This window comes from Mesoplodon densirostris, chromosome 11 (genome assembly GCF_025265405.1).
Source record: "Mesoplodon densirostris isolate mMesDen1 chromosome 11, mMesDen1 primary haplotype, whole genome shotgun sequence".
NCBI lineage: Eukaryota > Metazoa > Chordata > Mammalia > Artiodactyla > Ziphiidae > Mesoplodon > Mesoplodon densirostris.
Genome location: NC_082671.1, coordinates 46,969,470 through 46,983,606, shown reverse-complemented (window position 1 = coordinate 46,983,606; position 14,137 = coordinate 46,969,470). Strand labels below are relative to the sequence as shown.

Here is a 14,137-nt window from a genome sequence, read left to right as displayed (position 1 = left end):
CGTGGGCTTCTTTCTAGTTGTGGCGCAAGGGTTCCAGAGCTTGCGCACTCAGTAGTTGCAGCGTCCAGTCTTAGTTGCCCCACAGCATGTGGGATCTTAGTTCCCCACCAGGGATCGAACCCGTGTCCCTTGCATTGGAAGGTGGATTCTTAATCACTGAACCACGAGGGAATTCCCCTCAGAATCATCTTTTAATTCTGCCTTTCATCTACCAACATTCATTTGATTACCAATCCTGTCAATTACCAATACTGTGTATCTCGGTACTTCCCTGGTGGCGCAGTGGTTAAGAATCCGCCTGCCGGGACTTCCCTGGTGGCACAGCGGTTGAGAATCTGCCTGCCAATGCAGGGGACACGGGTTCGAGCCCTGGTCTGGGAAGATCCCGCATGCTGCGGAGCGGCTAGGCCCGTGCACCACAACTACTGATACTGTGCTTTAGAGCCCACAGGCCACAACTACTGAGCCCGTGTGCCGCGGCTTCTGAGGCCCGCACACCTAGAGCCTGTGCTCCACAAGAGAAGCCACCGCAGTGAGGGGCCTGGGCACCACAGTGAAGAGTATCCCTCACTCGCCACAACTAGAGAAAGCCCGCATGCAGCAACAAAGATGCAACACAGTCAAAATAAATTAAAATAAATAAATTTAAAAAAAAAAAAAAAAAAAAAAAAGAATCCGCCTGCCAATGCAGGGGACACAGGTTCGAGCCCTGGTCTGGGAAGGTCCCACATGCTGTGGGGCAACTAAGCCCGAGCACCACAACTGCTGAGCCTGCGCTCTAGAGCCCGTGAGCCACAACCACTGAAGCCCGCGTGCCACAACTACTGAAGCCCACGCGCCTAGAGCCGGCGCTCCGCAACAAGAGAAGCCACCGCAATGAGAAGCCTGTGCACTGCAAAAAGTAGTGAAAAGTAATGAAAAGTAGCCCTTGCTCGCCGCAACTAGAGAAAAGCCCACACGCAGCAACGAAGACCCCACACAGCCAAAAATAAATAATAAATAAATAAATACAGTGTATCTCAATTTTTCCCCGCTTCTATTTATTTTTTGGGGGTGGGGATTGTGGGTTTTTTTTTTTTTTGGTCTCACTGAGTGGCTTGCAGGATCTTAGTTTCTTGACCAGGGATCACACCTGGGGCCCCCTGCAGTGGAAGCATGGAGTCCTAACCACTGGACCTCCAGGGAATTCCCTCCCTCTTTTTTTTTTTTTTAATTTCCATTGTCCTAGTACTCACCCTGGCTACTGCTTACGTCTTGTAACTGATCTCCCTTCTTCTGGTCTCCCTGAGCCTCAGTCATCCATCTTCCACTTTGCCACCAGACCCCTGTGTAAAATCCTTTGCTTTCAGGAAAAGTCTACACTTTCCAGTCTGGTCCCAGTCTATCTCTAGTCACGATTCTCTGCTTCATATCTCATACCCCTTTTTCCTGCTCAATCTCCCCAGCCCCCAACACACCACCATACACACTTTATGTTCTTACCTTTATTCTTGCTGCCTTTATTTTTGCTGTTCCCTTGGCCTGTAATAATCAGCCTCCTTTTGTTTTCAGTGTGTTTACCTTGAGACAATTTAAATATCGCTTTTGCTATGAAACCTCTGGGCACCTTTCTTCCCTTGTCTTCTATGCCCTGAACAGAATTAGCTCGTTTGATCTTTCTGCTTGTATAGCTCCTTGTTCATACCCCTAGCTTGACCCAGTTTTCTGGTTGCTTATTGATATATTTTCCTGCCTTTCTAGACTATGAGTTCCTGGAGGGCGGTAATCACATGTACCTTTGTAGGTCCAACACTTAATGGAACACCTTTTTAAGACTAGGACCTAACATTTTATAAATTGAATAAACAACTCACTTTAGCCTTGTCATCAGTGGGGTCAAAGGTAAATTATTGGGCCACTGCAGACTTTAATCAGAGGATCCTGATGAAGAGCTTTGTGTATGTGGAATCCAGGAAGCCTTTCTTCTATGCTGAAGTTCCCTCTCGGGACCTTCCTAATCCCCCAGCTCTCAAATCCTTACCCCTTCTCTCACCACCTCAACCCTAAACTCTGACTGCCAGTTCCTGTAAACCTGACTGGAACGTTTCTGTCTTGAGAGTCTTTATCCAAGGCTTTGGGTGAGGAGACTTTGCCTTCCTGCCTGATCCTTACCTTGCTCTCCTCTGGAGGAGTCTCCTGAGACAGTCCTGACACAAGAAACTATCTTACCTTCAACTCCTCCCCTCAGTCCGAGACTTACTGATCTGGGAGCTGGTGAAGGAAGATAGTTGTAACTAAGTACAACATTCCACCTCACTGGACTCCCAAAAGGACCCAGGAGGGGATGGGCAGCTATCCACCAGCCTCTAAGCCCTGGTCATTCCTCCAGCTGCTGCTTCACACTACTGGAGCTTTTACCCTCTCATGCAGCCTCCCCGGGAGAAAGGCTCCAGAATCAAAGAGTACTCAGGCCCTCAGCCCTGATCTAAGCCAGACCATCCCCAGAAAGGGTTTCCAGGCAGCCACCAGGGGAACAGAAGGTTAGGAAAACAGGGAACCAGTCTCCTCTGGCTCTAATTCTCATGGGAGGCAGCTGCTCTGGTTTCCCTTATTCTGAGCAGTAATCTGGTGGAGTTGGACACCTCTTGTCTCTCGACAGCAGCACAAGCTATAGACCTCTCTCCTTCCATCTCCATGCTGACATTCCCTCTACACACCCTGTGCCCTCTTCACATTTTACAGTTCTTGCAGCTTAATAGATATTGGAGATGTACTACGGACGTTAGTCATCAGAGGACGCCCTTTCTGCCGCCTCACTGTGTCCCCGAGTTTCTCCTATGTCTGCTGACCTCTGGTGGTGATAGTTTGAACTGTATCTTTTTCTAGTTAGTGGCCTGCTCACAGGTATTGATGCACATTTTCTCAATCCATATTCAAATATTCAAATACTGTGTTAAATGGAAATATTTTTTTATTGCCGAATTTTGTATTTTCTTTCCGGCATCATGGCATAAGTGAAAAGGACAGGGCCTGGGCTTTAGAGTCAAACTTAACAAGGTCCAAATCCTAGCTGTGTTATTTCCTAGCAGAGTGACCTTGGGCAAGTTACCTAAATTCAGCTTTCTTACCTCTAAAGTGAAAATAATAATAAATAGCTCAATGGGGGAATTAGATGAGATGATTGTAAAATTCATAGCCCTAGCTGTGCCCTAGCACGTAGGTGGTCAATAAAAGTTTGTTACCTTTTCAATAATGGTGATGTATTTAGTGTGTGACTCAATGTGATTTTTAAAAAAATTTTGATGACATAAAACTTACCATCATACCTATTTTCAATGTGATTTAAAAAAAAAACTCTGAGTAATTTTATACAACCACTTTTGTGACTCTTGAGTTTGGAAAATTAGGTCTACTCTAGTATAGGCTGTGAAGCCTCTCTGTGCCCAGGGGACTGCAGATCTGAGCCCGGAAAATAAGGGCTAGAAAGGCTCTTGGGCACAGCTGAATGGCTCTGAGCACTTGACCTCTCTTTGGTTTCCAGCCTGGGAAGGGCTGACAGGATCCAGCATTTTGTCCTAGGGTCAGCAAAGGGCAGAGGTTTGAAATTAGGCATTGCTGGGTTCTCAGCGGGACCACTAAGGCGCCCTCCTCCCACTTTACAGAGAAAAGAGGAGATGGCTGAAGAGAGGAAGACACGAGATTGGTTCTCTGCTCCTCCCTCTCTCTCCCTGCTTCTCCCCACACCCATCCTCTCCCCCTCAGCAGCCGTCTCCCCCACAGAGACTGGGAAGAGGGAGGGGGTGGAGTTGGGGACTGAAGGATCAGCAGCCCCACGGTGCCCTGCATCTGAAGGAAGCTCTGGCCAGGGGCAGCTGTGTTGGTTCATGCTCCCCCCCTCCCACTGCATGATGCTGGGGATTCTGGGGCTTTGGGCACTGCTTCCCACAGCTGTGCAAGGTAAGTGTCTACAGGGAGGAGCAGGGTCCTTCCACCTACCCATTAAAGGAGGGGGCACTTGAAGCAGCAGCCACCCCTTTGAAAGAGTGGTGATGGGGTGGGCAAGTGAAGGTGATGGGTACAGCTATGGGTCCCCTTGGTGGGGGGTCAGGTTCCAGGCCTCTGCTGACCCTGTTTCCTCCTGTGGCTTTACCAGGCTGGCCCTGGGATATAAAACATGTTTTGTCTCTCTTTGGCTGCTGTTTTTGCCCCTGCATTCACTCTCATCTTGAACCCTCCCCTCTCCTTACCCTGGGCCGCAGCACCCCCGGGCAGGCGGATCTGTGTGTTCTTTGAGGCCCCTGGAGTGCGGGGAAGCACCAAGAATCTGGGGAAGCTGCTAGACGCAGGACCAGGGCCCCCCAGGGTTATCCACTGCCTCTACAGCCGCTGCTGCTTTGGGATCTGGAACCTGACCCAAGACCAGGCACAGGTGGAGATGCAAGGTGAATATGGCACAGCACATGGCAGGCGATAGCCAGTGGGGGAGAGAGGCACATCCTGGGTGGGTTGGGGGGGGTGGCAGCTGAGGAGAGGAGTAGAAAGGGAATGTGTGGAGGGAAAGAAAAGCCCGTAAGAAATGGAAGGGACGCCTCTGATAGAGAAGGGACTCCCTCCGTGTTCCCAGACCCCGTTATGCTCACTCGTACACTCTTTCTCTCTCTCTCTCGCCCCCTTTCTCTCCTCTTCTCCCAATCCCATGCCATTAGGATGCCGAGACAGTGATGAGCCAGGCTGTGAGTCCCCCCACTGTGACCCGAGCCCCCGAGCCCATCCTAGTCCCAGCTTTACTCTCTTCACCTGCTCCTGTGGCACTGACTTCTGCAATGCCAATTACAGCCACCTGCCTCGTCTGGGGAGCCCTGGGACACCTGGTTCCCAGGGTCCCAAGGCCATCCCAGGTAGCCACCCAGGATGCTGGAGCCAGGTGGGGGCTGGAACCCAGGTTAGAATGAGAGGTAGAACCAGGGCCAATTCTCACTCTACCCCCGCCCCCCGCAACCCCGTCCCAAGCTTCCCTCCTCCTGGCCTTGAGAAGTTGGTTGCCCTGGTGACTGGGAGATAAGGGGGCTTGTGACCAGGGTGGGGGCGGGTGGAGAAGCAACTTCTCAGAGGAGCGGGAGAGGAGCAGAGAACACGATTTGGGACAGGGCTCATCCAGCCCGCGTTCTTGCCTTAACGTCCAGGCGAGTCCATCTGGACAGCACTGGTGCTGCTGGGGCTGCTTCTTCTCCTGCTGCTGCTGAGCAACATCGTCCTGGGTATTCATCTGCCCCACCCCTCCCTTGTGACCCCAACACACTGTCCCAGTGCTCTGACCCCTCTCCAGGCTCCCCTGACCCCCATCACTTCCCACAAAGCCCCCTTCCCAGTCTCTATACCCGGGCACCCCGGCCCTAAGGCTCTTCTCTGCCTCAGCCCTGCTACAACGGAAGGCCTGCCCAGTGCACAGTGGGCCAGAGCCAGGGCCAGAGCCGGAGCTGGAACCACACTCAGGCAGGGACTGGAGTGCCGAGCTGCCCGAGCTGCCCGAGCTGTGCTTCTCCCAGGTGCCCGGGGAGGGCGGGCGGTGGGCTCCTCTGGGCTCTCTCGGAGGGTGTGCTGGGGAGGAAGCCTGGCTCTGCTCCTAGCTGGGGCCCACACCCAGCACCATGTCCTCACCAGGTAATCCGGGAAGGAGGTCACGCAGTGGTGTGGGCCGGCCGGCTGCAAGGCAAGCTGGTAGCCATCAAGGCCTTCCCCCTGAGGGCTGTGGCCCAGTTCCAAGCTGAGAGAGCATTGTACGGGCTGCCGGGCCTACGGCATGACCACATTGTCCGCTTGATCACCGCCAGCAGGGGCAGCCCTGGTCCCCTGCCCTGTGGGCCCCTGCTGGTACTGGAACTACACCCCAAGGTGAGTGCTGAGGAACGCATATGTGTGTGTTTGCCTGTGTGTGGGAAGGCGTCCGGGCGGGGTGCTGGATGGCAGCGAGGCCCTGTCCACGCTTATTCTTTTGCTTTATTCTTATTCTTTAGATTTCCTTTTCTGTAGAACATTAGAAGTGACTTGTATTGTTTTTACCTTTTTTTTTTTTTTTTTTTTTTTTTTTCCTTTTTGCGGTATGTGGGCCTCTCACTGTTGTGGCCTCTCCCGTTGCGGAGCACAGGCTCCGGATGCGCAGGCCCAGCGGCCATGGCTCACGGGCCCAGCCGCTCCGCGGCATATGGGATCCTCCCAGACCGGGGCACGAACCCGTATCCCCTGCATCGGCAGGCGGACTCTCAACCACTTGCGCCACCAGGGAGGCCCTGTTTTTACCTTTTATTATTATAAGCAGTACTTGCTAACGTTTTTGACTTACATTGACAAGAAAAGGGAGAAATCAAAACAATTCATATTCCCAACCTCAAGGAATACCATTGTTAAAGAATTACCTCCAGGCATTCAACTAATGTTTATGAACTATATGTCACACTTCCTGTGCTAGGAAAAACACACCCAGTCCCTGCCTTTCCAGATTTTATAGAGTAGTAGGGAAGCAGAAATGGATCAAGCAAACACAAAAAGAAGTGTAAAATGTCAAGCATGTTAAGTGCTGAAAGAAAAGGTACTACAAGAGGGACTTCCCTGGTGGCGCAGTGGGTAAGACTCTGTGCTCCCAATGCAGGGGGCCTGGGTTCGATCCCTGGCCAGGGAACTAGATCCCGCATGCATGCTGCAAATAAGAGTTTTCATGCCACAAGTAAGAAGTCCCGTGCTGCAGCTAAGGAGCCCGCGAGATGCAACTAAAGGAGTCCACCTGCCGCAACTAAGACCCGGTGCAACCAAATAAATAAGTAATAAAAAAAAAAAGAAAAGAAAAGGTACTATAAAAAAAGAATAAGGAGGATCATGAGCAAAAAGGATGAAGAGGAGTCGGTAGGCAGGGGCCAGACCACACTGGCCTTGTGGGCCTGCTAAGGACGTGGGACTTTATCAGCACCTGTAGTTCCTTCACCTCTGAAATCTTGAATTCTGCAAAGTCCCTTCTTTGACCAATGTACCTCACTGCCTAGCTCAAAAATCACTGCTTTTTTAGTTTTGTTTGTTTGTTTACCTTTCCTGGCACACTGAAAGTGCTCAATAATGTTTGCAGAATGAGGGACTCTATTGCTCCTTTCCCTCCAATTCCCAGTTGCTCCCTGCCAGCTGCTCTCCCACCCAATGGCTCTCCCCATCCGCGCTCTGCTACAAGGTGACACCTCAGGCCAGGTGGTTCGCGAGGGTGCCCCACCTAACCCACTCTGCCTCTTCTGTTTCTGTCTATACCCCAAGTCCTGTGAGGCAGTATGAGTTAGCTAAAGGTGAGTGATGCTGGAGTCAGACTGCTGAGGGTCAAGCTCTGCTACTCTCTTGCCCAGGGATTTCCAGCAAGCTCCTCATCTGTAAAACAGGAGTTCCTACCTCCCAGGGTTGTAGTGAGGGCTACAGGAGGCCTGGCACGCAGTAAGTGCTTGGGACAGTTGAACTAGAGCTACTGTTTTTCCTGTCAATCCAACTGATGCACGTGCTCACTCCTCCACTGCCTGCTGCCTTGCCCTGGGTGTGTCGGTGTGTAAGTCTGCTGGGAGATGCAGGGGGGTCAATTGATCTCTGCTCCCTGGGGTGGATCAGCCACCTCCAGCTTTGTGTGTCCCTCTCTTCTCTCTGCTTCTCCCCAGGGCTCCCTGTGCCACTACTTGGCCCAGCACACCAGTGACTGGGGAAGTTCCCTGCGGATGGCACTGTCCCTGGCGCAGGGCCTGGCGTTTCTCCATGAGGAACGCTGGCAGGATGGTGGGTGAGCTGGGGGCAGGAAGCCATGGGAGTCAGGAGCCACACCGCTGTTTCTGATTTTCCCTTAGCTTGGAGGGGAAGGATTGGGTCAAAAAGAGAAAGCAAGAAGACCCGTGTCCCTTCAACCTGGCTTCTCCCGCAGGCCAATATAAACCAGGTATCGCCCACCGGGATCTGAGCAGCCAGAATGTGCTCATTCGGGACGATGGGTCATGCGCCATTGGAGACCTGGGCCTCGCCTTGGTGCTCCCTGGCCTCGCCCAGCCCCCAACCTGGGCTCCTACTCAACCCCGAGGCCCAGCTGCCATCATGGAGGTCAGTACTCTGGATAAGGGTGAGGCCCAGGATGCTGGTGGTGGTGCTGATGAAGATGTGACAACAGTGCGGCAGCACCGATAGCACATGGGGTGTTGCTGAGTCTAGTTGGGGGTTGTCTGCATGGACCATTGTGTGGTGAGGGTTGCCGTGGTGATGACTGTTGGCCCTCCATGCCTTGTTGTCTAGGCTGGCACCCAGAGGTACATGGCACCGGAGCTCTTGGACAAGACTCTGGACCTACAGGACTGGGGCACGGCCCTCCGGCGAGCTGATGTGTACTCTCTGGCTCTGCTCCTGTGGGAGATCATGAGCCGCTGCCCAGATTTGAGACCCGGTAAGGATGGGTGTGACAGTGGCCTCACTCCCCCCATGCCCCACCCACCCATTCCAGACCCACCTACCTCCTGACCCAGGAGGCTCTTCCCTTCTCCCTCTTGGCCATTCCGCAAGAAGTCACCCCCTCGGGCTAGCTGACACCTAGCCCCATGTGCCTTTTCCCAGACAGCAGAACACCACCCTTCCAACTGGCCTATGAGGCAGAACTGGGTAGCACCCCTACCACCTGTGAGCTGTGGACCTTGGCAGTGGAGGAGAGGAGGCGCCCTCACATCCCATCCACCTGGTGCTGCTTTGCCACAGTAAGAGGCCACAGGCTGGTGGGCTGGGGACCTGGAGAGGCCTGGCATGGGCTTCAAGGACTTGTCCACCAGGACCAGCCTACCTACTCCTATCCCCTCTCATCTCCCACCCTCCTGGCTCATGGTCAGCTGGAGCTGGGCAAACTTGCTCTGAACCTCAGTTCATCCCCTTCCACCGTAAGTCTCACACAGCCCATTTCTGAGACACACACCTGCCTCTTGCTCAGTCTTGCCTTGTCCATCCCTCTTCTCTCCATCATCATTTTGTCCTGTCCCTCAGTTCCTTCCTCCAGGAAGCCCTCCTTGGCTTTGCTTCTGCCCTGAGCTCTGCCCCCAAGATGGCTCCTCTCCTAGTACACTGGAGCCCAACATTTAATCCAATAATTCCTCATGCTGTCCTATACATCTGTGTTTCTGCCATGACCCAATAAAAGCCAGAACTAAGTATGAAGGGTTAAAACAGTGGCCTAATAGTGAAATTTCAGGGTTTCGGAGGAAAATAGTTTCCTAACAGGAAGCCCATTCCTCTGCTACCTGATCTGAAGTTTCCACTGCACAAGTGTCTGTTGGGTTAGATAACAAAGGCCCAGGCATTGTTTGCAGAAGACCCTGATTGCCTGAGAGGAAGGAGAGTAATTTCCCATCAGCAGGGTAGGCCATTAATTAACCTGAATTAGCTCCTCAGAGGAAAAGGTGGACTCTTTGGAGAGAACCTGTCTCATGGGGAACAAGATGCAAAGGGCTGGATTTCAGTGAAGGGGAGGAAGAAGGCTCCAGGAAGGACCAGAACAAGAGTGTTGAGAACAGGGCCGTGATAGATACCTTTTAACCCTGGGAACACTCATGGGGCCACTCAGGGTCCTGGGGTAAAGCCTGCCTCCTGGTCATTCTTCCCAGGACCCTGGCGGCCTGAGAGAGCTCCTGGAGGACTGCTGGGATGCAGACCCAGAAGCACGGCTGACAGCTGAGTGTGTACAGCAGCGCCTGGCTTCCCTGGCCCGTCCTCAGGAGGCCCACCCCTTCCCACAGGACTGTCCACGTGGCTGCCCACCTCTCTGCCCAGAAGACCGTCTCTCCACTCCTCCGCCCTGCCATTCTCCCTCGTAGGCCTCAGCTGAGTGTCTGCCACTTCAGTGTTCAGCAAGGCCCTTGTTCCAGAAATCCTCAACCTGCCAGTACCAGTTCTCATGTGTAAATATGCAGTTCATGTAGAGTCGGTGCACACAGAAACATAAATACGGTGATCAGGTGCCTGTCTGCTCTGCCTCGCCATGGCCCTTCCTACTTGCCAAATGCTTGGATGGATCCTTCCGTGGGTATCCAATCCACTGCTTCTGACCAGTGACTGGTGTGTGTGGGGGGTATGCACAGGAAAGAGATAAAGTCAGCTTCCCCGACTCTATGTCCTGGTCCTGAGGCCTTCCTCCCTTCCAGTGATCCTGCACTCCTCCTGTCTCTCTCCTTTTCCTTCTCTTTCATAAGCCTTTATTTGGTGGAATCTCATACTGGCATTGGGAAAAGGGTGAGAGAGATGAAATTGCTGCTCTGAAACTACTCCGAGACCCACAGCTCATTTTGTTGGCCACCCATACAGTGTCCTGGGGCAGTATCCTCTCCTGAGGCTTGAGTGGGGAGGCCTCACAGAGCACAGGATGCTTGAGATGTGTCTTGAAGACCAGGAGTTTTCCAGGAGTGTTGGAGCAGTAGGGCATTCCTGGCCCAGTGAGCTGTACTGTCATGTGGTGCAGTAAGAAACTGCAAGGAGGACTTCCCTGGTGGCACAGGGGTTAAGAATCCACCTGCCAATGCGGGGGATAGGGGTTCAATCCCTGGTCCGGGAAGATCCCACATGCAGCAGAGCAACAAAGCCCGTGCGCCACAATTACTGAACCTGCACTCTGGAGCCTGCGAGCCACAACTATTTAGCCTGTGCACCACAACTACCAAAGCCCATGCGCCTAGAGCCCGTGCTCTGCAACAAAGATAAACCACCGCACCGCAACGAAGAGTAGTCCCTGCTCGCCGCAACCAGAGAAAGCCCACGCGCAGCAACAAAGACCCAACACAGCCAAAAAAAAAAAAAAAAAAAAAAGATCTTAAGGGAATTGAGGGAATGCAGGAACAAAGCAAAAGCTGTCAAGAAACAATAGTTCAGGGATAAAACAGAGTCCTAATTCCTCCTCAAGGCGTATACATAACAATCTGACAAGTTCTGCAGGCTCCCACCAAGGTGGAGAATGGAATGATGATGTTCACCTTTTCTGACATTCATGACTTCAATCAACTAAAGCTTGGACTCTGTCACCCTTTGCCCCACTTCTATGCTGAATTTTCCTCTGCTCAAGCCCCTTCATGAATATGCATGTTACCCTTAGCTTAAAAATTCCCCAATTTTGCTGTTCAGGGAAACACTGCTTTGGGACAGATTCCCAGTGTTCTCCTTACTTGCTGCAAGCAATAAATCCTTCCTTCTTCTTCCTTCTTCTTTGGCTTGGTTGTGTCTTTTAGCTTGACACCTACCAAGAGGTGAACCCAGTTTTCAGGTAACAAGAGGTCATTCTCTCAACCACTACACTGTACTAAGTGAACTGTCCTATCTAGGGTCAGTCTCCTCATGTAAACTTGAACCCCTCTTTTCCTGGTCACAGGAATTTGCTCCTTCAGTTATCCCTTCTTTCTCCAGCAAAAGCATTTTTTCTCTCTACTGGATTATTCCTATCAGTTTACAAACATGATTTAAACTCTCCCATCTTAAAAAGCCCTTCCAGACTGCCCATCCTCCCTTTTTTTTGCCCATTCTCTTATGATTACTGCTCCATTCCTCTGCTTCTTGTTTACCAACACTCCTTGGAAGAATTGCTTTTGTTTACTGCCTCCACCTCTCACGTTTCGTTCTCTTCTCAATTCGTTGCAGGCAAAATTTCAGCCCTAGAATGTAATTAAAACCACTCTTAAAAAGTTCACTATTCTTGGTACTTCCCTGGTGGTGCAGTGGTTAAGAATCCACCTGCCAATGCAGGGGACACGGGTTTGATCCCTGGTCCAGGAAGACCCCACATGCCGCAGAGCAACTAAGCCCGCGAGCCACAACTACTGAGCCCGCATGCCGCAGCTACTGAAACCCACACACCTAGAGCCCGTGCTCCACAACAGGAGAAGCCACCGCAGTGAGAAGCCCGTGCACTGCAACGAAGAGTAGGCCCGCAACGAAGAGTAGGCCCTGATTGCGGCAACTAGAGAAAGCCCACGCACAGCAATGAAGACCTGACACAGCCAAAATAAATAAATAAATAAATAAATAAATAAATAAATTTATTTTAAAAAGTTCACTATTCATGCAAAATCCAATGGCCAGTTCTCTGTCTGCATCCTACATAATGTATCAGCAGCATGTGAACATTTGATAGCTCCCTCCTTGAATCTTTCCTTCACACTTTCCTCTGATTTTCCGCTTCCTCACTGAAGAAGGGGAAAATCTGTATCCTTTCTTATCCTTTGCTCATTCCTCTTCTCTTGCCAGTTTCTAAATACTGGCAGGCCTGAGGCCACGGGCTGGGCCCTCTTTTCTACTCTGGCTACCCCTGCTCCCTGGCTGAGCTTAACTGGCTCCTTGAATTTTTAAAAATTTTTGTTTGTTAAAAATATTTATTTATTTATTATTGGCTGTGTCAGGTCTTAGTTGTGGCACACGGGCTCTTTGTTGCGGTGCGAGGGCTTCCCTCTAGTTGTGGCATGTGGGCTCCAGAGTGCTTGGGCTCAGTAGTTGTGGCACATGGGCTCTCTAGTTGTGGTGCACAGGTTCTGTAGTTGTGGTGCATGGGCTCCAGAGCATGCAGGCTGTCTAGTTGTGGCGCATGGGCTCAGTAGTTGTGGCACGCGGGCTTAGTTGCCCCACAGCATGTGGGCTCTTAGTTCCCCGACCAGGGATTGAACCTATGTCCCCTGCATTGGAAGGTGGATTCTTAACCACCGGACCACCAGGGAAGTCCCCATCTGGATTCTTTATTTGTTTATTTATTTATTTTATTGGAGTTTATTTATTTTTATTGGAGTATAATTGCTTTACAATGTTGTGTTGGTTTCTGTTGTACAATGAAGTGAATCAGCTTTATGTATACCTATATCCCCTCCCTCTTGGACCTCCCTCCCACACCCCCCGTCCCACCCATCTAGGTCATCACAGAGCACTGAGCTGAGCTTCCTGTGCTTTATAGCATGTTCCCGCTAGCTATTTTACGCATGGTAGTGTATATATGTCAATCCTAATCTCCTAATTTGTCCCACCCTCTCCTTCCCCCCACCCACCTGCCGCCGTGTCCACATGTCCGTTCTCTATGTCTGCGTCTCTATTCCTGCCCTGCAAATAGGTTCATCTGTACCATTTTTCTAGATTCCATATATATGCATTAATATACGATATTTGTTTTTCTCTTTCTGGCTTACTGGTTCCTTTAGATACCTTGATAACTCTCGATTTTTTTCTCTTCAGACAAGACCTCTCCCTGAGCGCCAGACTGCCAAATCCAACTGCCTTCTTAACACTTCCACTTGGATATCTGATAACCATCCTAAACCTAACTTTGTCCAAAAGTACTCACATCTGCTCCTCCCCCATCTTATTTCAGTAAATGACACAATTATTTCCTAGTTGCTCAATATTCTTGGGTTCATCCTTGATGTCTCTGTTTCTTCCACCTCTACCTCCAGTCCAAATCTGCTAAGCTCTACCTTAAAAAAAAAAAAAAAAAAGCCTGGTAGGGGCTTCCCTGGTGGTGCAGTGGTTGAGAGTCTGCCTGCTGATGCAGGGGACATGGGTTCGTGCCCCGGTCTGGGAAGATCCACATGCCGTGGAGTGGCTGGGCCGTGAGCCATGGCCACTGAGCCTGCGCGTCTGGAGCCTGTGCTCCACAATGGGAGAGGCCACAGCAGTGAGAGGCCCGTGTACCGCAAAAAAAAACAAAAAACAAAAAACAAAACCTGGTAAATCAACTATACTTCGATTAAAAAAAAAATACACAGAGTTTGACCCCTCCTGATCATCTCTACAACTTCCATCCAAGCCACCACCATTCCTTCTCTGGAGTACAGTAGTAGCCACCTAACTGGGTTCTCTGCTTCCACTTTAACCGTTTCTCCCTATTTTGTTCTTTCACCACACAGTAGCCAGAATAATAACAATAATTACTATTATTATTATTTTACCATTTTAACCATTTTTTTAAAATTAATTAATTTATTGATTTATTTTTGGCTGTGTTGGGTCTTCGTTTCTCTGCGAGGGCTTTCTCTAGTTGCAGCAAGCGGGGGCCACTCTTCATCGCGGTGCGCAGGCCTCTCACTATCGCGGCCTCTCTTGTTGCGGAGCACAGGCTCCAGACGCGCAGGCTCAGTAGTTGTGGCTCATGGGC

General features: G+C 51.0%; 1 protein-coding gene across 2 annotated transcripts; it reads left to right on the top strand.

Annotated features, from left to right (window-relative positions):
* The first annotated feature begins 3,887 nt into the window (after positions 1-3,887).
* On the top strand, positions 3,888-9,836 carry AMHR2 (anti-Mullerian hormone receptor type 2). 2 transcript variants are annotated; one of them, XM_060113671.1, is made up of 11 exons: positions 3,888-3,936; positions 4,239-4,421; positions 4,686-4,877; positions 5,163-5,237; positions 5,395-5,525; positions 5,641-5,871; positions 7,659-7,773; positions 7,916-8,088; positions 8,278-8,425; positions 8,593-8,729; positions 9,627-9,836. In XM_060113671.1, exons 1-11 carry the CDS (start codon positions 3,888-3,890, stop codon positions 9,834-9,836), a joined length of 1,644 nt encoding a protein of 547 aa, XP_059969654.1. The 2 variants fall into 2 exon arrangements, with proteins under 2 accessions (XP_059969654.1, XP_059969655.1); XM_060113672.1 differs by lacking the exons at positions 8,278-8,425; positions 8,593-8,729.
* The last annotated feature ends 4,301 nt before the right edge of the window (positions 9,837-14,137 follow it).